Raw genomic sequence first — 21,116 nt, forward strand, 5'->3', positions numbered from 1 at the left:
CAGTACAATAGCCACTAGTCACATATAGCTTTTCTAATTAAAATTAATTCAGAATTGAAGTTTATTTCAGTTAAAATTAAATAAAATGTAAAATTCAGTTCCTCATTTGCACTAGCCACATTTCAAATACTAAAGAGCCACATGTGGCTAGTGGCCAATGTATTGGGCAGAGTAGAGATAGAACACCGCCATGATAGCAGAAAGTTCACTTGGATGGCACTGCTAGAGACACTCTGGCCAAAGCAGAAGGCACTTCCATATGGAAAAACCATAGTGCAAGTGCTTCCTCCTGTGCAGGGTGGTGGCAACAGCCTGGGGAGAGGGCATTTTGTCTTCTGGGAACAACCAGGCTTCAAGTAATACTGCCCAGTGGACAGAGTAGTGACCTGGAGTTTATAAACACCTACTGTATAAGTCCCTGGGTCCCCCTCCTGGATCCACTTCCCAGGAGAGGTCCGAATTAAGGAGTGGGTATATGTAATCCACTTAGATTACACAGGAAAAGGACCTCATATCCATATAATGTCTTGCTTCCTCCTTCCTAAAGAGCAACTTGTCCTTGAAACGCCTCTAACAAGAGGACACAGAGGTTAAATAACTTCAGCCAAGGTCACGAAGGGAGAGAGAAGAGACCTGGGAGTTAATGAAAGAGATGTGTGTCGGAGAGAAGTTCATTCCGAGAGGTGCCTCCCGTCTAAAGAAAACCCGCTATTAAGATCTGACAAATGGAATTAGAGGCAGCTCAAGAACTACTCAGCCCAGTTCTTCACTGTTCAGGGCCCAAGGAGGGGAGCAGGTCCCAAACTAAGGTTCTCAGGCCTAGTTCTTGGGATCAGCAGGAAGCAAAAAAAAAAAAAAAGCCATTGAAAAAGTTCAGGTTTTCTTAATCACGCAGGTCTTCCTAGTCCCTTGGGACAAACTAGACTTACAGAGTCGTTGAGTTAGCCACCGTCCAAGAGTCCAAGAGTCTGGGACGACACCCACAATTCACAATATCTATGCTTTGACCAGGATACCGGATTTTGCCAGCTCTCAGACCACTAAAGAGCGAGGACTTCGGGTTTGGTTTATTTTAAAGCACAACATGAAGAGAGGCTTTCACTGACAGTTCCCTCTGGCCAATACAGATACCCCTTGTTCAGGAGGATTTGGACCATGGTTTCTCAACACTCTTCCAAGAGAAGTGGTTGGGCTTCCTTACCTGACTGCTCTGTGGCAGATTTGGGGTTGTCTTGTGCGGTTGCTTTTGCAAAAACGCCGACTGTGGGCAAACTACTGTCCACAAGACCAATAGCTTCATAGCCAACATCGGGGCCCAAGTCACTCCTAAGGAAGGAGAGAGAAGAGGGTGTTCTGTCAAAGGACTGTAAAGGATGGTGCGGTAGAACGCTTCCTCTAAGGCACCACACTTTTATGCCAACCAAAGAAACTGGTATGTGCCACAGCAAGAGAAACGCCAAACTGATCTGTCGCCTGCTAGGACATCTGGGGACGATTGTGAGAAAGCATGATTATTCCAAACAGGTTTTATTTTCCTAACAAGCCACTATGCATATCACAGATCCATACAATGATCTATACTTTCTTAAATTTAATCATTTAATTTTTACCATATCACATTTGGTGGGGGTGGGTTCCCCACATTTACTATTCACTACCTTCCTTTACTCTTTTTAAAACTGCCTTTTTGAAACTTTAAAGAGTGCTCCATATTTATGGAATCCAGAATCTGGGACATTTTGTGGTTCTATTAACTGACAATACTTCCTCTTAGCCTTCAATTTTCAAGGCTGAAGTGCTTTCTATAAAGTGGCACCTTCACTCACTTGGTCATTTTATTTTCATTGTTCTTCTTGGAAACTTTTCCTATCATCATCATGCTGTTTTTAATATGCTAGGAACTTCACAGAATACTTGTGGCACAGACACACTATGGTTTTGTAATCATCCAAGTTACTTGAGCTGTTTTGTTTCTGGTGCTCTACATTTTGTTATCTTCTTGGCCACAGAAGCTCACTGGACTGGTGTCTTCAGGGAACAGTCTACAATGACTTCTTGGATTCTGTTCCTGGAACCTAACTGATAATTGTATAGCTACAAACTACTTTTTTTCCTAACTGCATTATCTTACACGTGTTGATCCTGAAACCCATCTGTCATATGTTTTTTGCTGCCCACTCATGAAACTGTGTGTGATCGTCTTAAAATGTACTCCCATCAGCTGAGAATTTCCCCAACAGAAACTGCTTAGAGGCTTCTGAAACCTTGAAGTTTTATGTACCCCATCTTTCAAATCAACAGATGACAGTGGGCCAAACAGGGGCAGCTCCAGTATTCAAGAATGTCCATTGTTAACTTTCTACTATCCAGAAAGCTGCCTATATACGTCTGACTCTGAGTTGCTGATCGTAAGGGTTACATATGAGTGAGCTGCCTTTTCTGTCAGTAGGTTGGGCTCAGTAGAATTAGCAGCAAAGAGCAAATAAAATATACTGCTGTCTGTATCTAAGAGCACACTTTTGTACTACCTACTGTAGCTCGAACTCTGAGCTATTTTAGCAGAAGTGCTGATGCCATTTCCATTCATTCACCTAGTCTAACTTATGTCAGATGGAACCCTTTTACCAGAAGATGGCTCGGGGGTAGGCTGCGTGGACACGAGACGGAGTTTTTTCACCCTCTGTATGAAGCTAACTGGCCCACCAGGAAACCAAAGCATATAACTCTGGTTCCATTAATTCTGTGTTCTAACCAATTGAGTCCTCAAGGCACAAAACTATTACCAGAACATTGACTGATGCCAGTACGGCTTAGCAGCTCCAGTCATATTTTCTCCAGCCAATCTTCCGCTCACAACAGCGTGATCATGGTGCTCCACCCGCCTCCTACCCAACTTTATATCGTAGAAACATGCAGCATCTCCTGCCTTTGGAGACAAATACATTACATGAGCACATGATAAAAAAGCAAGTTAAGGACAGAACATACACTTTTGGGGCTCAAAAAATGCTTGTGATGTTAACTAATGATTTCCAACCACAGGCCAGAATCATACCTACACTATCAAAAACAGTTGAGCTTCCATTTTCACAAAAACCATTCTATGCTTCCACAAAGCTAACCTTAATCTTCCATGCTCCAGCTTACACCTATTTCTTCTCATTCTGCCCTCAGCAGAAACAGGATATTTAATAACCATGATTTGCAGAATATTCTTTCCTGTGTGGAATCCAGTTTTTAGATGTGACTGCCTCTTACCTAGACACCTTTTCCAAGATAAAAGTTTTTTGGTCATTCACTATTCATTCATTCATTCAGCAAGTATTTACAGAATACTTACTCTGTACAAAGCATTATACTGTCTGGGCTGCAGAGACACGCCTGACACAGACCTTGCCCACGAGGAGTGTATAAGTGAGTTGAGGAAGGCGCGGCACTCTTCCTCACTATGGTGTGCCATGCCAGAGGTGCGCAGTGAGCGAGCTCAGTGTTTCAAGCAGAGAGAGAACCCCCGGCTGGAGGTGAACAAGGCCAGCTTCACAAAGGATGTGGTATGGGAGCTCTCTCACCCTTTGTTCATCTTTGTGGCTATTCAGACACCCCCAAAGCAACCTAAAAATCCAACATGTGAGCAATGGCGAGATAAACTCTGAAATCCACCTAATGGAATATTATACAGTCGTTACACTGTTTATGGAATCTGAAGCAATGTGGAAAAAACTTACATTCGAATGTTAAGTGAAAAAGAAAATACAAATGTTTATACATAGTACGCTCGCCATGACTGTCTACAACAAAGAAAAAAACTATGCGCGAGAAAATGAAGGGAAGAAACTACACCTAAACATCAGTGGTTGCTGCAGGGGAATGTCCCTTTCTCCTTTTTGCTTGTGTTTTTCATACTGAGCGTGTATTGCTTTTATAACAATTTTTAAAAATCCAGTACACTGTAACTTTAAAAAAAAAAAATCTTTACGGGAAAAACACCCTGCAAAGTTCCTATGTCCTCAGTTGCAGAGTCCATAATCAAACACAATACACTTGTAATGATCTAACAATAGGGAAATTACCTCATGGTTCCTACATACTATAGTCTTGTTTGTGTCATAACAGATTTTTAAAAACAGCTAAAAATAGTACTCAAGGAAAATGAAAATGGAGTAATTTTCCTTTCCAGAGAATGTTATAAAACTGCCTCATCCTCCATTCCCTGGACTCGTGTTCAGGCAAGGGAATAGCAGATCAGTGTGAAAGCTGCGCACACGCCCGCCAGGGTCATGCTGATGGCTGCTGCCAACAGTGGAACCAGGAGAGACCTACTCCTGTGGGCACGCACACTGTTCATTTCCTTTTCCATGAGCCTGCAGCGTGAGGCCAGACCTGATCTCGTAAACCAAGCAGTTCACAAGTTTCTGCTCTCCACCCTCAGCTTCCAAACACGCTGACCCTATTTGGGTGGGCTGCTGCTGAGCCTTCGCACACCACCGGGCAGACCTGCTCCCAGGCCGGGACCAAGGCACCGTGCCTGGTTAGGCTGTCATCGCATACTTACCACCCAGATGTTAGAGCGGGCCTGGAGCTCTGCATTTACCCGGAAGCCACCAAAATCAGAGTCTATCTCCAGTCCGCCAGTCTTGGCCAACTCAACATTGGGCTCCAGGCCCACGGCTGCCACTATGTGGTCAGTTTCTACCTGAGGACAAAAAGAATTCAGTCAATTATTACAGTTTCCTCGTATGCCTATGAACCCAGCGACTATAAATCACAGTCACAAAAAATCACAAAAAATCACAAAAAATCGGGGCTTTACAAAAAAAATCATCGGGTAACTCTGGTCAAAAGACTTTAAGTTCCATTTCATAAAGTGCCACCCCTCCACATATACATACCCCCTACCATCTGAACAGAAATCTGCCATCCTAGGAAGGTCTCAAAAATCTGTGATACACATAGGAAGAGGCTATGGGAAATGGTTCCCAGGCAGCTACTCTGGCTCTCATCATTCTTCTTTTAGCAAAAGACAGTTCATTAAGAAAATTATGACAGGTTAATGGTGACTGCCAAGACAACTAATCTACTGGTATCAAATGAAGGACTAAGAATGAGGAAAGGGCAGAGCAGGCTTGGAAGGTGTTCTGGCAGCCTGTCTTCCCCTCCTTACCTTCCGGCCATCTTTCAGCTTGATGAGTAACCTGCCACCGCTGACTCCAACTGATTGCACAATAGCACTGGGCAGCACCTTAACCCCCTCTGTAAAGGCAAACGAGACCTGAGGCTGAGCCTGTGAGCCTACCACCTTCATGACAACCAGAGAAGCTGACGAGAGTAATCATTAGTACGTAGGCAGCCTTGGAGAGCCACAGGCACCCACGCCCACAGTTCACTTCCAGCACTTCCAGGAATCTGGTGTGTCAGATTCAGAACACCTACATGAAGCTGGCTGACAGGAGGATGGTGGAAACTTTTCATAGGGCAGCTGGTAAGGCTTATGGACAGGGGGTTCCCAAAGAAGCAAATTTTGCCTTAGTCCTCACTCAAGGCAAGAGTGGGAGCATATGGAAAGAGTGCCTCTACCTTGCCTGACTTTTTCCATGGTCCAGTTGCTGAGGTATTCGGGGAGGATCTTTCCCATATTTCCTTTCTCAGGGAAGAGCTGAATCACTTCTGTGCCCGAGGCTCGAGCTGGGAAGAAGAAACAGAGTAGGTATAGTGGAGGCAAAAGTCAATCCTAGAAGACAGGAAGAGAAGTAAAGGAGCCACAGGCAGCCATCTACTGCACACAGGGCAATGCCGCGGCCCAGGCCAGAGCGCCCATTTGTGGGGCACTAGGGCACAAGGGCATCCACAAGGCAAATACAACAGATGCCAGAACTTGGTCCCTGGATTCAACTACATACTGTGAACTCGGTGCACTTATACTTAGGCTTACACAAGTGCCTTGCAAGCTCTGAATAGTAAGCACCCTCCCGAGAAGATGCCCTGATTTCACACAGCTGAAAAATAACATTAAGAAAAAAATGGTTGCCATGAAACATTCAAACTGGAACTCACAGATCTGTCAAGCTGGGAACCATCATGTATCTGAAAGAAGCCTTTGACTTTTACAGGGAGCAGCAGTTCAAAGATACATACAGTTCTGTAGTCTACATTGCCCCTACCATCTTAATAACTCACTTTCCTTAATATTTTATTTCTAAGGAGTCCTGGCCTAGAGGCGAGAGGAAAGGAAAAAGGAAAGAAAGCAGCACTGCTCAGCTGCTCAGATGACAGCTTTTCGATCACTAAGGCATCCCTCATCAGAGCTAAGCTCAGTGATTAGTTTTTCACCATGTAAACCTTAATCAAACTCTTTCTACTGATCCTGGTAAATGCATCTCTGAAAAGCATGTGATATAAGACCAGAGAAAGAAAATCGAGGTCACTCCCCAATACTCACCCTTTCTGCCAAGAGCACAGGCCAGTTCGCTACCAAGGAAGCCCCCACCGATAATTGTAATCGACTTGACTTCCCGGGAAATCTTCTCTAAGGTTCTAAAGTCTCCAATCTGCAGGATCACACAAGTTTAGTCCACTGATTTCCCAAAGGGGCATAGGATGATAATACCAGGAAATATTTTCGCTAAATCTTTGACAACAGTAATTTGCACATAAAATCTTCTCCTTGTATAAAGTGGCTCAATTATAGCCTCTATTTTATTGATGTAAATTTCTTTCTCCAATGTAACATTCTTTCTAATAACAGTGGTTCTCAACGGGGGGCAGATATACTCCCCCTCCCCCAGGGGACATCTGGCAATGTCTGGAGACATTTTTGGCTGTCACGACTAGAGTGGGGAGATACTAGTTGAAGCTAGCGGGTAGAGTCCAGGGACGCCGCTGAACACCCTACAATGCACAGGACAGCCCCTCACAACAAATGGTTATACGGCCCAAAATGCCCATAGTGCCAAGGTTGACAAACCTTGTTGTATCAAGAACTTAAAGGACAGTACAAACCTTTTCCGGTACCCATAGCGGTGGCTGAAAATTTTCAGCAGTTTTCATAAGTAAAGCATGGTGTTAAGAAGCAAACCCCCGCTTCCTTTTTCACTTAGGTACTCTTAACTTTTCTCCCTAAAGTCTCCACAATAGCACTTGCAGTGAAAAATGCCAAGAGGCTATAAGGAGTTCCAATGACTCAAATGCATCAGGAAAAAACAACTATGGAAGGGCAATCGAAGGAACTATAGCAAGCAATAAAAAACGCTAAATCTGTTTTTCTCCTAGGAGCTCAAAAGCCTTGAGTGAGGTATCTGAGGTGCAGAGAGAGGAAGTGACTTGCTCAAGGCCAGATAACAAGCCTGTAGAAGAGCCATAGTTAGAACTTCAATCTCCCAATTCCCGGGTGGGTACTTGGGGACCACAAGATTGTGCTACCTCTTCAAAACCGCCACAACGAAAGCACTAAAGCTGACAATTACCTTTCTGAAAAGTGTTGTTCTACTCTTCACCTCTGCTCCAGCCCTATCAATGGCAGACAGACTTCTTGGAGTGCCTCCTGGAAACAAGAGGAGAAAAATCCTTTAGCCCGAGCAGGAGCTAGCCCAAACAATCCCCCCACAAGGGTGGTGCTGTGGTGTGTGCTGCTGGCGTCACAGCGGCATCAACAGGACACAAGGCTTTGTTTTCCCTCCACTCGCCCCACAGTGGGCTTTAATCAATTTCCTTTGAAAAGCAGATTTGAGAGTCTCTCTTCAAAGGGCCCACCATTCCCGTAGATGGCCAGAAGCCCTCACTTTTTGCTCCCGTTCTCTTCTACTTTTTCATGAGGATTCACCAGAAAGCACGGCTACGTCTGTTTAAGCAACTGCATCCTTCTCCTCTCTTGATTTCTGATTGGAACTGGCAATGAAGCCATGAGGTTATATCACTTTCAGGACACAGGGTAGAGGGCAGAAGGCAAAGGCTAAGCAGGGAGAGAAAAAAGAAAGGCAGTCCTCTTCAATACCCATCCATCATGCCTTTACCAGAAGGAACAATACGGATAATCCAGAGGGGCAACTGATCAGATGCTTGTAGTTAGCCAAGCTTTGCACCAAGAGAAGACACCCACTTCAGAGTCTGGGTTTCAGTTTTCTTAAGATTAAGTAATGCCTTTATACTAAAACTTGAATGAGCTGTATCAGGGAATAAAGCCATCTCCAGAAATACTCACCTGTTGCAATCAAGCACTTTTCATAGGTTATTTGAGAGCCATCATTAAGTTTCGCCACATTGCCTCTCACATCCAGCTGTACTACCTGGTCGAGTCAAACACATACACAAACAGAAAGATATAAATTGGCTTTAAAATTTTTTACTGAGATATACAACATAAAATTCACCATTTTAAAGTGTACAATTCAGTGGGTTTTAGTATATTCACAAGGTTGTGCAACCATCACCACTATATAATTCTGGAACATTTCCATCACCCCCAAAAGGAACCCTGTACCCATCAGCCCAATGAGAAGAGTTAGTTCTTGACCTAAGGTGATCCTTAAGAAACCATTTCTAGATAATCACTGGCACTACAGTTTCTGGTACCCAGTTTCTTCAAGTAGTCATAATTTCCTAAGCAGCCAACATTAGAGTTAAGTCCCTACTGTCCCAAAGTTCCTGCCCAATTTGTGGAAATGGAGAACAGGGACAGACTTTTCTGCCTGGCTCTTTGGGACCCTTACTTCCTTGTTAACAACTCTCCTACATCCTCAACAGCTTTGCAGGATGCTTTCTCCAACTTCTAGCTTTCACTAAAACTGAGCCCGCTCCCCCCGCCCCCAGGAAAGCTCATACATAGAGACTGCTCACTCACCCACACTCCTCCCCATCACAAGGAGAGGGTGTTGGCTGCTGGTGGTTCCAAGTTATTTTTGTACTATCATCCCCTCTGAAGGACACCGACATATATCCCTACAAATCAGTGTTATCCAGCCTCCTCCTGGTCACTCCTCATTCACTGAAGTCCTTGGCAGCTGGCTTATACTTCTCCTCTGAGCCACATCTAGAATCCTATCTCTTAAACTTATACTTCAAACATCTCACTCTTTGGTCACAATTTTCCATCCTTCCAGCTTTCTCTCGGTTCCACCGTCACCTATCCTTGCTTTTGATTTTCTCCATTTACCCAGTGGGCTGTTCCATTCCAACTAATCTGGGCCCATAGTAGATCATCCAAACTGTGCTCTTGCCAGCATCCCTAATTTCCTTGCACCCTGCTCCTTAGGGTGAAAAGCTTGAGCTTTGCAGTCAGAGAGACTGGGGTTCCTGGCTCTGCTCTACTCCTTATGAGCAGTGAGACCATTCATTCAAGACATATTTATTAAGCACCTAGTATGTGTCAGGCACTGTGGTAAGTGCTGGAGACACAATGTTGAGAAAAACAGATACCTTCCTGCCTTCAGAGTGTAGTAGCCAAGACAGACAATTTAACAAGTACTACAATCAAGAGTGAAAAATCGAGTGAGAAATGCTCTAAGAAGGACAGTACAGGTAGCGCTAGAAACATATGACAGGTGCACTCAGTCGAGTTTTCCGGGGTGGGGGGTGGGGGTGGGCAACGACATAAACTGAGATTGGATGGGTGCGCAGCCTCCTTAGCTGCCTTTGATTTGTCCCTCTTCAATCCAACCCCTGTACTCAACCCTCAAACTGCTCACTCTCAGATAACCACCTGGTGTCCTAGTTTATTGCAAAAACAAGTAAAGCCATCAGATGTGATCTTCCTCAGCTTCCCGTACGGATTCCCACCTCCCAATGCCCAAATAAAAACTTTACTTCCTTTCTTCCAGCTTCTGGGATGAGGTGGCCTTTCTGTTCTGTTTCTATGCCTGACCCCCATCCCTTTCTTTCTCTCCCAGAACATTCCCCTATTAGTCACCTGCTCATTCCCCCATCTCTCTCCTGACATCTTACCCCTCAGCCCATTGACATGTTTAAGTCTGTCCCATCCTAAATGTCCCACCTTTGATTCTATGTCCTCCTCAAGCTTTTGTCCAATGTCATCTCCGTTTTGTCATTTAAACTTTCTGAAAGAGAAGTTTATCCTCTTTTCTAACTTCACAATGATATCTGAACACCTAAATGTAATGGGTCATTTTATGATTCTTTTTTTAGCAGATTCCTTTGCTGCGGTAATACTGTGGATCACATCCTGCTTCTTGAAACTCCAACCTTGGCCCCTGCCCTGGGTTCTCCTCATCCTATGCTTTTAGTACTTCTTTCCTAGTCTCCTTTTTGGACACTTTTTCTTAAACCTGTTTCCTGAAATTTGGGTTCCTCAGGGTTCCATCTTTGCCTCACTCCTTTTCTGACTACCTCAGTTCTCCACGGGAGGCCTCACCTACTCTCATGGTTTCAAATCCTACTCACATGTGGATGATTCCCAAATCTGTATCTGAGCCCAGAACCCTCCTCTGAACATTATAGTCATGTGTCCAACTGCCCTTAGGACATATCCACACAGATATTCCATTTAATACTTAACAGTCCAAAACGAAATTTTATGTCCCCCTTAAACTAGGTCTTCCTCTTGCAATGTCTCTCTCAGCTGGGGGTGTACCACCATCTACCACACAAGCTGGAAATCAGAAAGTCATCTTTGCCTCCCCCTCTCCCTCATGTTCTGCCTCCAATCAGTTGTCACCACGCCCTACCAAGTTTGCCTTTACGCCGTCAGTCTGTTCCCTGCTCTTCACCACCTTTCTGTTAGGAAGCTATACAATGATGTAATTAAGAGCTTGGGCTCTGGAATCAGAATTCTCCATTCAGAGAGATCTGGGCTCAAATTCTGTCTCCACCACTTATTAACTATGTGATCTTGAGCAAGTTACTTAACCTCTTTTTCATCTCAATTTCTTTCTCTATAAAATGAAAATAATAATAGTACCTACTTCATAAGATTATCGTGAGGGTAAAATTATGTAATACACGTAAAGCACTTAAAAAAAACTATACTTACTTCATCTTCTTCATCATCATCATCATCATCACCACCACCACCACCACTACTGCCCTAATTTTGGCTCCCATCATCTCTCACCTGGATTATTATAATCGTCTTCGAAATGGTTTATCTCTAATCTTGTTCCCCTGAAGACCATCTTCCTCACAGCCAACCGAGTGATTACTTAAAATTCAATCCAACTGTTTTATATCCTTGTTTAAAACTCAACAGCTCCTCAGTGCCAATGGGATAAAACTCAAGCTCTTTCACACGACAGAGCTCTCGACGATCAGACCCCGCACAACTTCTCAGTTTCATCTCCTGCCACTCCTTAACTTTCTGCTCTATCGGTACCTAGCTGCTTGTGTTCCCCTGCACCAAACATGCTTTTTCATACCCTTGTGCCTTTGCTTATGCTATTCTTTTTTACTTGAATGTTTTTCACTTTCCTCTAATCTGGTGAATGCCTCTTCATTCCCTAAGACTTCTCATTCTATAAGACTGCCTTCTCCAGCAAGCCTTTCCTGAAACCATCATTATACTGGGCACACTTCCCAATAATTCCCACAGTATACTGAATTTCTTTCTTACTCCAAATCTGTGTTATGATTATCTGTTCATGTTTCTGCCTAATACTGTTAGCCCCTGGAGGGCAGGGCCTGTGTGCTATTTACCCATAGGTGATACTTAATACATAAGGTCTTCTTACCAGCTTATCCACAAACCCATATCCACCTTCTCTGCCTAACATCCCCTTATAGGAGAAGTGGGCCTATCCCTATCAAAGGTCAATGCCTCCACTTGTGCTCTGGATCCCATCTACTCTGGGCTTTGCTCCTTCTGATAACCCTTCCCTCTCTACTGGAACATTGCCATTAGTTTACAAACACACTCTAGACCTCCCTCTTGTTAACAGAAACAAAACATAACACAACAAAACAAAATCCTCCCTGGACCCTAAATGCCCTCCAGTAACTGCCCCCAGTATTCAGGCACTCAACTTTGTAAAGTCTAACAATATTTCCATGCTGATGTCATGCCTGAATCATTTTACTATCCTGAATAATATACATTTGTGAATGTCTTGCCATCAATAATCCCAAAGAAATGTTAGTGTGGAAAAACAGGAAGAAGAAGGAAAGGCAGAGGAGCAAATCAGAAAAAGGAACAGCTTCAGAGTCACGGTCCCCAGTGATTTGACTTCCCCGGGAAAGTTTAGCTAGCCTGCTATTCTAGGCTTGAGACTAGTGCTTTCCCCAGGAAGACACACTAATTAGTGTAGACTGGCAATATTAAACCTAAAATGACTTGATCTTTCTTTGATGAACCACAATGGCAGGACAGACGTAAATGGTAGTGGGAATACAAGTCACCATGTTCGCTGCCCACATGGGCAGATAGGTGGAGCCTGACAAAGGAAGCAGCCTACTAGCTCACCTTCTTCCCAGTGAGGACGGCCACACCACCATTCTCAATGTGAGCCAGCTCCTGAGCAGAGACATAGAAAGAAGGTGGCTGGAAATATATGCTGTATGGAGAAAAGGGAAAAAATGTTATAAGTACCTGGAACTGCTATCAACTTCCCCCAGAGCTCTAGTAAAATTGCTTCCACCATGGAAAACTTTTAGGAACATTTTCTAAAGTAAGTCTCCAAGGCCACTAAATCTTGGTCGCAACTTACTTATACAGAGGTGTTTTACACTAGTGAGTCTCAACTGGGAGCAGTTTTGCCTACCAGGGACATTTGACAATGTCTGGATACATTTTTCGCTATAATAGCTTTGGGGGAGGATGCTTCTGGTATCTAGTGGGTAGAGGCCAGGGATGCTGTTAAACATCCTACGATGCACAGACAAGGCCTCCAAAACAAAGAATTATCCAACCCTAAAGGTCAATAGTGCCGAGGTCGAGAAACCCTGCTCTGGATTTAGGTTCCTTTCAAAGTTAGAACACGAGGAGTGTCCAAGGAGCTGGTATGCACATCCACCCAAACGAGCTGTCCAGAATGGCACTGGTCAATGGACAACTAGGTCTAGCTCCTGAGATGATTTTGCCTCAAACAGTAGACAGTAACCATGAAATATTAATTAAGGGATGGATAACATAACTGGAAGTATGCATCCTGCCTGAGAGAAGGACATGATAATACGAGTGAGGGAGGCAGGTAGATTTATAAAATTTAGTCCAGTGTCAAAGGGATCCACTAATGAGAAAAAAAACTGATACCCAAAGAACACGGTACTGGACTCAGGAGATCCAAGGAGTCTTTTAAAAGGAAAGGGCTTCTTGACTTGTATTTCCAAGTCTCTCATGCAAACATTTTAATAGAGGTTCTTCCTTACAGTGTTCCCACTATATACCCCCAATTCTGAGTGCCTCCTAGGGCATCCAAGGAAGTGCCACTGAACAGTTTCTTTTTTTTTTTTTTGCTTTTATGGGACATGCCTAGGCAGGTGTGAAGAAGTGACAACACAGGCTGAGCTGCTCTTCACTAGAGACGTCTAACACAAAGGTCCTGGAAACAGGAGCATTAGTGCTTCAGAGGCCAACATTACATCTTCAGTTGTTGGTAGATCTGGTTAACAGAATCCAGGACTCTTGCCACTATAGCCTGTTGTTGCCTATAAGCTATACCAAGTGTGTACCACAGCGGACTCCAGTGTGCAGCCAAGTCATCTGTCCTACTCACTACATGCGGTTCATGCAAAATCCTGACCTACTCTTTGTGCTTAGCTGAAGTTGCTGGTCGGACCCATTTTACATAAGTCAACAGACCTCCTCTCTTTCCCATTCCATTGTTTGAATCGCAGTGTCTTTGTGACATTTGGATCATCTGAAAACCACAGTTCTTTTGAAAGAGGAGGTCTCATGTATGGCAGCTCAGGATCTTCAGATACGATTAGTACCTTTAGACACAAAACAATGATACTTATCAGAGCCAAGTCATTTAAGAGGCAAATAAAGCGTTCACATTGGCTAAGTGCTTGCAGACCGCACCCTCCATGCCAAGCAGGACAGTATGTGCCTTACCCTGGCCCCAGGGTCCCGAGCCCGGATGGATCTGGCTGCAGCAAAAGCAGCAGTGCCTCCACCGATGAGCAGGAATGGAATGTGACTTGGTACCCTGACTTCAGGAACTGGCTCTCCTTCTGGAGCTGTAAGCAAAAGACCAGACAGGGTGAATTTTTTTTTAAGTCTCAGACAACTCCTTGCCACTATTTAAAAAAAAAAACAAAAACACCTTGCACTTGGCTCAATCCTTTACATAAAAAGCTAGCAAAACACTGCAGCTACATTAATCTTATCAAATTTCATTGCATTCTGATAGTATAGGAGAAGGAAGCATTCCTTGCATTTCATAAGTGAAAAATACCCAAAAAAGAGGTGAATAATTTGGCCAATGTCATTCACTCACTAAGTCTCTCAGAACTAGAACCTAGCTTAGTGTTTAGCTATTTCTAAAATATATTAGAAAGTATATATTAGAAAGCTTCTGCCCTTCCCATTAATTTCTTAATGACCAACAGGAACATATCAAGTTCAGTTTCACCTTTTGTTAGCAATAAAGGGGGAAAACCCAGCAGATCAATTGTGGATTATTAAACAATGTTCAAAACTAAGGAGGTGGTATGAAGGAAAGCAATGGAAATTGCCTACCCAGAGTCGTGGGGCTTATTAAAGGATTAAAACACTCCTCTCTGAAAAATCAAGCCAGATGTGTGGGATGGAAGTGATGGCTAGAGCTATATGCTTTAGGGAAACAGATATATCTTTAACAAATTGAAACTCCAAAGACTCAAAAGGGGAACAAAACAGACCAAAAGAATGTCCTCATGGAAAAAAAAGGCCTTCATCTCTTTTCCAATAATTTTCCTTGCCAAGCTTGCATTTTTTATTTAAAGCTTGCCCTTAAGGGTCTAATATAAAGAAAAACAACCAATCATAATTATCACTAATTTTATTCTCAAACCCAAATTACAGTCAAACACTGTAACAAATTGCTCCCCGGTCTGGGGTAATACCACAGTTTCTGGAAGCTTACAATCTCACAGCATCATCGTGTCTAAACAATATACCCGCAAAGCACAGCACCCAAATTGTTTATAACTTTCCCTTTATATATTGAGTCTCAAATCATACTCACCAGATGATGTGGCCCTTTTCTGTTTCTCTTCTGGTGTCAGCCCTAACCCTGAAATTCTTTCATTGTATCTTTTTTGGTCATCTTTTATTGTCTTGTAGGCCTGAAGACCCAAACATGGAGAAAACTTATTTCATCATACAGCTAGCTAGCTCATACCATAAGTAACATTCATTATCTTTCAATTAAATGAGAAGCTTTTGTCTACATGAGGTAAGTTCTTCTATGTTAGAATCACTAAGGCAAAAATTATTTTCTTAAGAAATAAAAAATACCAAGTGTGTACACACTTGGTGTGGAAAGAATACAGGTAAGTAGATGGAAATGTTGCAGTTTCAGATTTCCTTAGGCTCTATGTGAAGAATTTTCCTCATATTTAATTCTGAAGGTACAGCTAAAGAAAAAAGAAAAACATTTTATACTGGAAGAAAAAAGTGCTAGGAAGAGCTAAACTTTATAAAAGGGGTTTTGGACTATGCTGGATACTACCTGTGAAACCAATCTATATGGTCCTGAGTAGGAAGCTGGGACATAGGTTTTCTTGGTAGATGTCCCAAGTTTCGCTAAGTACTTAGATAATGCCCTGAAGCATGTCCGCCAGTATGCCTAGCCTTATAGAGTAACCCATCTTTCCCTCAATGGCCTATCCTTTTATGACACTCAGATACTTAATGGGCAAACGTCTCGCTTAAACACCTACTATATTTCAAATATACTATCTTCTCTATCCTTTCAAATTGAAGAAGGGTACCTTAGCACTGACTAGTTTTTTTTTTTTAAATACAGCATCAGAATTTATTGAAGATTTTTAAAAAAGCAGTAGGCAAGAATGACTTGTTTTAATTACAACACTTTTGCTCTTTTGTACCCCACAGGGTCAATAAGATAGGAATTTAAGTGACCATATGTCAGTTGAAATCCCAGATTGTTAATTAATTGGAGGAGAAAGTAAGGACAATCAGAGGAAGTATCATAAAATATGTTCTAAGAATACTTCTATGAGCCCCTTACAAAGCAGCCCACTAGGCAATGTGCTGCAGTAAGGAACCTGGACTCTCAGACCTGGACTTGACATTTATGAGCTTGGAAACATCTAACATATGATATGAATGGACTAGAAAATTAAGTACTGTATGTTTAAAGATAATGGTTATTCCTTGAATTTACCACTAAATTCATCAAATTCATAAACTGAATTCAACTAACATTAACTTCAGGAAGAAAGTTTTTTTATCTTGGCATCAGATATCATACACAAGTCCAGCATTTACTCATTCCTTAAAAAAATATTTATTTTAAGAAAGGGACATTTACCTAAAAAGACGGCTTAAGCTGGTCAGTGTGAGTGAACAGAGAAATAAACTGGGGTCATGTTCACATTAAGAGGGATATCCAAAAATAGCCTAGGGCCTCTCATACCTCCTAATGGCTTCACACACGAGGGGAAGAGCAGACCAAGAAATATCTTGAGGTTTAGTGGGGAAAGGACAAGAAAGAGGTTTGTCACATATTTATATACATATATATTTATATATTTAGCTTTTAAGTAAATGTTCCGATATAAAAATAAGTTTACAGACATACTAAATAAAAAGTTACCTTTTTCCCCCGTGTGTTTCTGTCTCCCCAGTTTGCACAGATTTTCAGTTAGTGACATGAATACATGTCAGGTTAAGAAAAACTACAAACTTATGAAATATGTTAGCAGACAACTTTTCTAAACAGATGAATATAACGCCATATATTCATCTTAAAGGAATATGAAAGGAAACAGTTCATTTTCTGAGTCAGGCAATGTGGTCCTATCAGTTGAACAATGGCAAAGGGCCCAAATACTAAATCTCACTAAATATTCTAAAGGCCACCTTGACTCTGCTCACTGACAAATCTAAGCCACCTCATTATTTAAAATGTAATATAAAACTATACAAAATAGTTTGGTAGACAAAAGCTTATCATTTAACCTGAAATCACTATAATATAGCAGCTTTATTATTACCAGTGTTGGATAAACTCAGAGGGCAATGAGGCATTTAACTGAATGGCTTGAGAGGAACTTGTGCTTCACAGGCATTTCTAGGCAGGAGAAAGCAACAGTGAGTGGCCCTATCTTGTGGCCTGGCATTAAGAGATTCGCCTGGCCAGCTCTGTGGAGGCCATCCAACTCTGGTACAGCAACATAAACCAGAGGTTTAATAGGTTTCAACTGTTACAAACATATCAGGTGCAAACAATTTAAATCTATTTCTGAATGAATGGGGTGGAACTGATGGGAAAAGTTGAGAGAGCTATAAAATGGAAAAGGTAAGGTTTAGAGGGTAGTATCTGAATTATGAAAGAGAGGCATTTAAGAAAGCTATCCACACGAATGCATTAGCTTGTACCACTTCAGCCACTAGTTTGACCAAATTACAGATTACAAAAGGGACACTGCCAAATGAATTTACTTGAAATAGAGGCTGGGGGTGAGCGGGAAGAACACTGCAATTTCTATGGCTTTTTGGACCTCCTCCGAAGCATTCAATAAAATGCCTTTTCACAATAAAAGTAGGGTTAATTTACTGTTTCCCACAAAACACGAAAATTACATTTTACCTAAAATGATTCAAAATGGATGGTGTTCAAGTTACCTTTACTTGCATTCAATGTTTACTCTTTGAGACTGTCTTGTTAGGTATGCAGCACTAAAGCACAATATAATTTAGCATCATAAAAAAAAAGAATTATGAAATTGGCAAAAGTTTCAAAGAAAGGGTTGATGATGAGGATTTATAATAATCATTAAATGTATGGCTTTAGATATATCTGGTAAGACTTCCACAGTCTGAAGAATGAGACTGGAGGACTCCCTAGTGACTGACAATGTCCTTTTAATAAATACCTAGAAAGCACATGCTGTGAATATTTCATCGTATTCTAATGGATCAAGTTTTCATTAGTGCCATGGTCTCACCCACCCTACCCCAAAATATATTTTACTGTAAGTATCTTACATAATAAACTCCTGCCCCAGTGACTGTTGCTCCTACAATTAAGAAGTATACTAGGCTGCTGCCATCTTTCCCAGAAGCACCTGTAGACGCTAGTGATCTAGAAGGGGATCCTAGGTGATGACACTGCACAACTGTAGGTAAAGATAAGGCCAAGAAAGAAACAAAAGGAAATAGAAAAAGCACTAAGTATTAATGAAGAAACATTCAACACAAAGGCAGGGAAGCATTTTTGGTTACCCTGTGCTAAAAAAGAAAAAAATGCTGCTCCAGGAATGGAGGAGAATGTATATTTCCTCAAAGTCTGTTATCAGACAGAGCTCACCTATTTCTTACTCTGATTTGACCCACAACTGGCAAAAGCTGTCTACTTTTCTTGTGCACTTGGGAGTTAGGTCAGGGAATGATAATCTAAGTAGCTGCAAATAACTTTCATGTCCCCCCTTTTTTTTAACCTACATCAAGTAACAAAGATAAGTTCACCATCTTACCAGGGTAGAAAGAACTAAAACTGTAATGTCATCCAACCATTTGCTCTCAATAAGTAAAACAAACAGCTTCCTTCAATCAAGGGTGTTACTAGGTGTTACCTAAGTTGGTTCACTCAGCCTTACATGATCCAACTTTAGACTGATCTGCTTAGTCACAGTAAACCCTGCCAAGTTAAAGAAAAATGCCCACAGAATAACTCCTCTGTGACCAGCTAAGCTGATCAGAGTTCATTTAAGGAGATATTATTGTGGTACTACCACATAGCAGTTAAAACCATACTTCCCACCTCACACAAACTCCATCCTAAAACTGGAGATACTAGGCCTACCTCTATAATTTAGTATTTGGGTGAGATTCAGGGATAGTTTTCCTTTCAGGAATGCCAGATTGAAGGTTGTTGTTTTTAAATGTTTATTATCCCAAACTAAGGAAAAATAAAATATTTGACAAATGGGTCAAAATCAAATATTGTGCTAAGGAGCTGCAATAAATTTTGACCATATTCACAGGTTAGTGTGTCACATCCAAGAGAAAAGGTACAATTTTGTGGATTAGTCAAATCTAAGAAAACGCAGAGGCTTTCAAGTAAAGTGTAAAAAGACAAGTGAAAAAAGCAAAGATAATCAACGTGAGATTAAATTTCAGTCATTCCCAAATTGGCTCTCATAGGAAATTAGACAACAGGCACTTTAAAGAAGGCTTTTTGGAAATTTTTCCAAAAGGAGAAAGGAGAATTAGTTGTAAAAGTCTTAAAGCAGAGAAGTATTGAGTCTATTAGTGGGAGCTGTTTGGCAGCTTCTTTACACACGCTGCTTTTCTACTTACATATGCACCAGCTCCTATTGTTGATAAGCCCACAATAAGGACTAATACAGAATTATCGATTTTGCCCCCTGATGCACCAGAGCTAGTCATTTGTCTTGTCATCTGGAGTTCTAGAGGAACATGCCATCGCTGGAACAAGTTGTTGCCTAAGGAACACAATTTATTAAGACATACACACATACAAAAATAAAATAGTTAATACATGTTTATGACTAAACATCAATGCACTGTACAAGTAAAGACTTAACTGCCCATTGGGCTGTGTGATATTCACTGTCAAATGACCAAGGGAAAAAAATCTTCAAAGCTGTACACACAAATACAACAGATATCAGAATGCACACTCTTAAGTTGTTGGAGTTTTAACAGTACAATTTAATGCTGTCCAGGGAGGAATTTATAGCTTCCAGAAAAGGTAATGAAAAACACACGGGCAGTTCATCAAATACCTCTCTCTTCACATCTTCACCGTAAATGAAGTAAACATGGAGAGATGACTGAATAGATAGATATAACAAGTTAACTACAGGCTACCTGGGACACGCTAACAACTACTTAAGGAGTAGTCTAAATGGCTGGTTCAAACCTTGAACAAAATAATAAACTCCTGCAACACAATCTAACCAGAATACAGTTTAGTCTTGTGTGAAAGGCAATGTGTCCTGGAAGACAGAAATGGTAAAGCTTAGAAGAAAACCAGAAAAAAAAATTAGGTGAATTTATCTCCCCCAAAGAACTGAAGAATTTTGGACTACGAAATATTTTTTACAATGACAAAATTTAAAATATCTACCAACTATCAATACTTGGCTCTCAGTCCTCCAAAATAATACAAAGATTATGTTGATGCAAAAACTCGGTACAGCTATGTAAGAATCTGAGGATCATAACAACGCTCACACATGGAAATGTAAGAGTTTCATAGACTTCTTTCTCCAGGAGGATGCTGGCATTTTCAGATGAAGGAAGAAGGTCTCAACACCTTCTCTGCTTGTGATATTCCTCGTGTTGACTATTGACCTAGAACAGGGGTTTGCAAAACTTTTTCTGTAAAGAACCAGATAGAAAATATTTTCAGGTTTGCGGGCCACATGGTGTCTGCTGCAACTACTCAATTCTGCTGATGTTGCACAAAAGCCATAACATATAAATGAATGGGCGTGACTGTGTCCCAATAAAACTTTGTTAATGGACACTGAAATGTGAATTTTAAATAATTTTCAAAAAATAGTCTATTAACAATTTTTTTCAGCCATCTGAAAAATGTAAAAACCAATTTTAGCTCAAGGGGCATACAAAAGCATGTGGCTTTGGCCTGTGGGCTGTAGTTTGCCAATCCTGATCTAGAACAGTGGTTCTAAAACCTGAGTGCGCATCAGAATCCCCTGGAGGGTTTGCTAAAACATGGATGGCCAGACCTACCCCCAGAGTTTCTGAGTTGGAGGATCTGGGATAGGGCTCAAGAATGTGCATGTCTAACAAGTTCCCAGGTGATGCTGATGCCGCCAGTCTACACTTTGAGAATCACTGGTCTAGAGGCAAGTAGATATGTTCTGCTCTGACCAAGCTTTAAAAGACAAACAGAACGGCGCCGGTAGCTATTCCATATGTACTTGCAGAGATGTGAAATAGGGAGCTTTCCCCCTTGCTTTCACAATAACAGGGCTCAGAGGGGTAAAAACACGTCCAAAACGGGGCTGCAGTC

The 21,116-nt window shown here is 41.7% G+C and overlaps 1 protein-coding gene and 1 long non-coding RNA gene across 2 annotated transcripts in view; one reads left to right on the forward strand and one right to left on the reverse strand.

The window, feature by feature from the left end:
- The window catches only part of LOC309652029, a 42,032-nt gene that overhangs the window by 15,147 nt on the left and 5,769 nt on the right, over positions 1 to 21,116 (forward strand). The gene's annotated exons all lie outside the window — the stretch shown is intronic.
- Positions 1 to 21,116, reverse strand: part of AIFM1 (apoptosis inducing factor mitochondria associated 1) — a 28,265-nt gene that overhangs the window by 1,115 nt on the left and 6,034 nt on the right. The window contains exons 2-14 of the mRNA XM_082445344.1: positions 19,412 to 19,557; positions 15,108 to 15,207; positions 13,994 to 14,118; positions 13,739 to 13,869; positions 12,401 to 12,491; positions 8,195 to 8,279; positions 7,461 to 7,537; positions 6,437 to 6,545; positions 5,575 to 5,682; positions 5,162 to 5,250; positions 4,553 to 4,693; positions 2,784 to 2,926; positions 1,202 to 1,326 (exon numbers count right to left, since the gene is read on the reverse strand). Coding sequence (XP_082301470.1) covers positions 1,202 to 1,326; positions 2,784 to 2,926; positions 4,553 to 4,693; positions 5,162 to 5,250; positions 5,575 to 5,682; positions 6,437 to 6,545; positions 7,461 to 7,537; positions 8,195 to 8,279; positions 12,401 to 12,491; positions 13,739 to 13,869; positions 13,994 to 14,118; positions 15,108 to 15,207; positions 19,412 to 19,557 — 1,470 coding nt within the window. The remainder of the gene's footprint in view (positions 1 to 1,201; positions 1,327 to 2,783; positions 2,927 to 4,552; positions 4,694 to 5,161; positions 5,251 to 5,574; positions 5,683 to 6,436; positions 6,546 to 7,460; positions 7,538 to 8,194; positions 8,280 to 12,400; positions 12,492 to 13,738; positions 13,870 to 13,993; positions 14,119 to 15,107; positions 15,208 to 19,411; positions 19,558 to 21,116) is intronic.

The sequence above is a fragment of the Balaenoptera physalus genome (genome assembly GCF_965194825.1).
Source record: "Balaenoptera physalus genome assembly, chromosome: X".
NCBI lineage: Eukaryota > Metazoa > Chordata > Mammalia > Artiodactyla > Balaenopteridae > Balaenoptera > Balaenoptera physalus.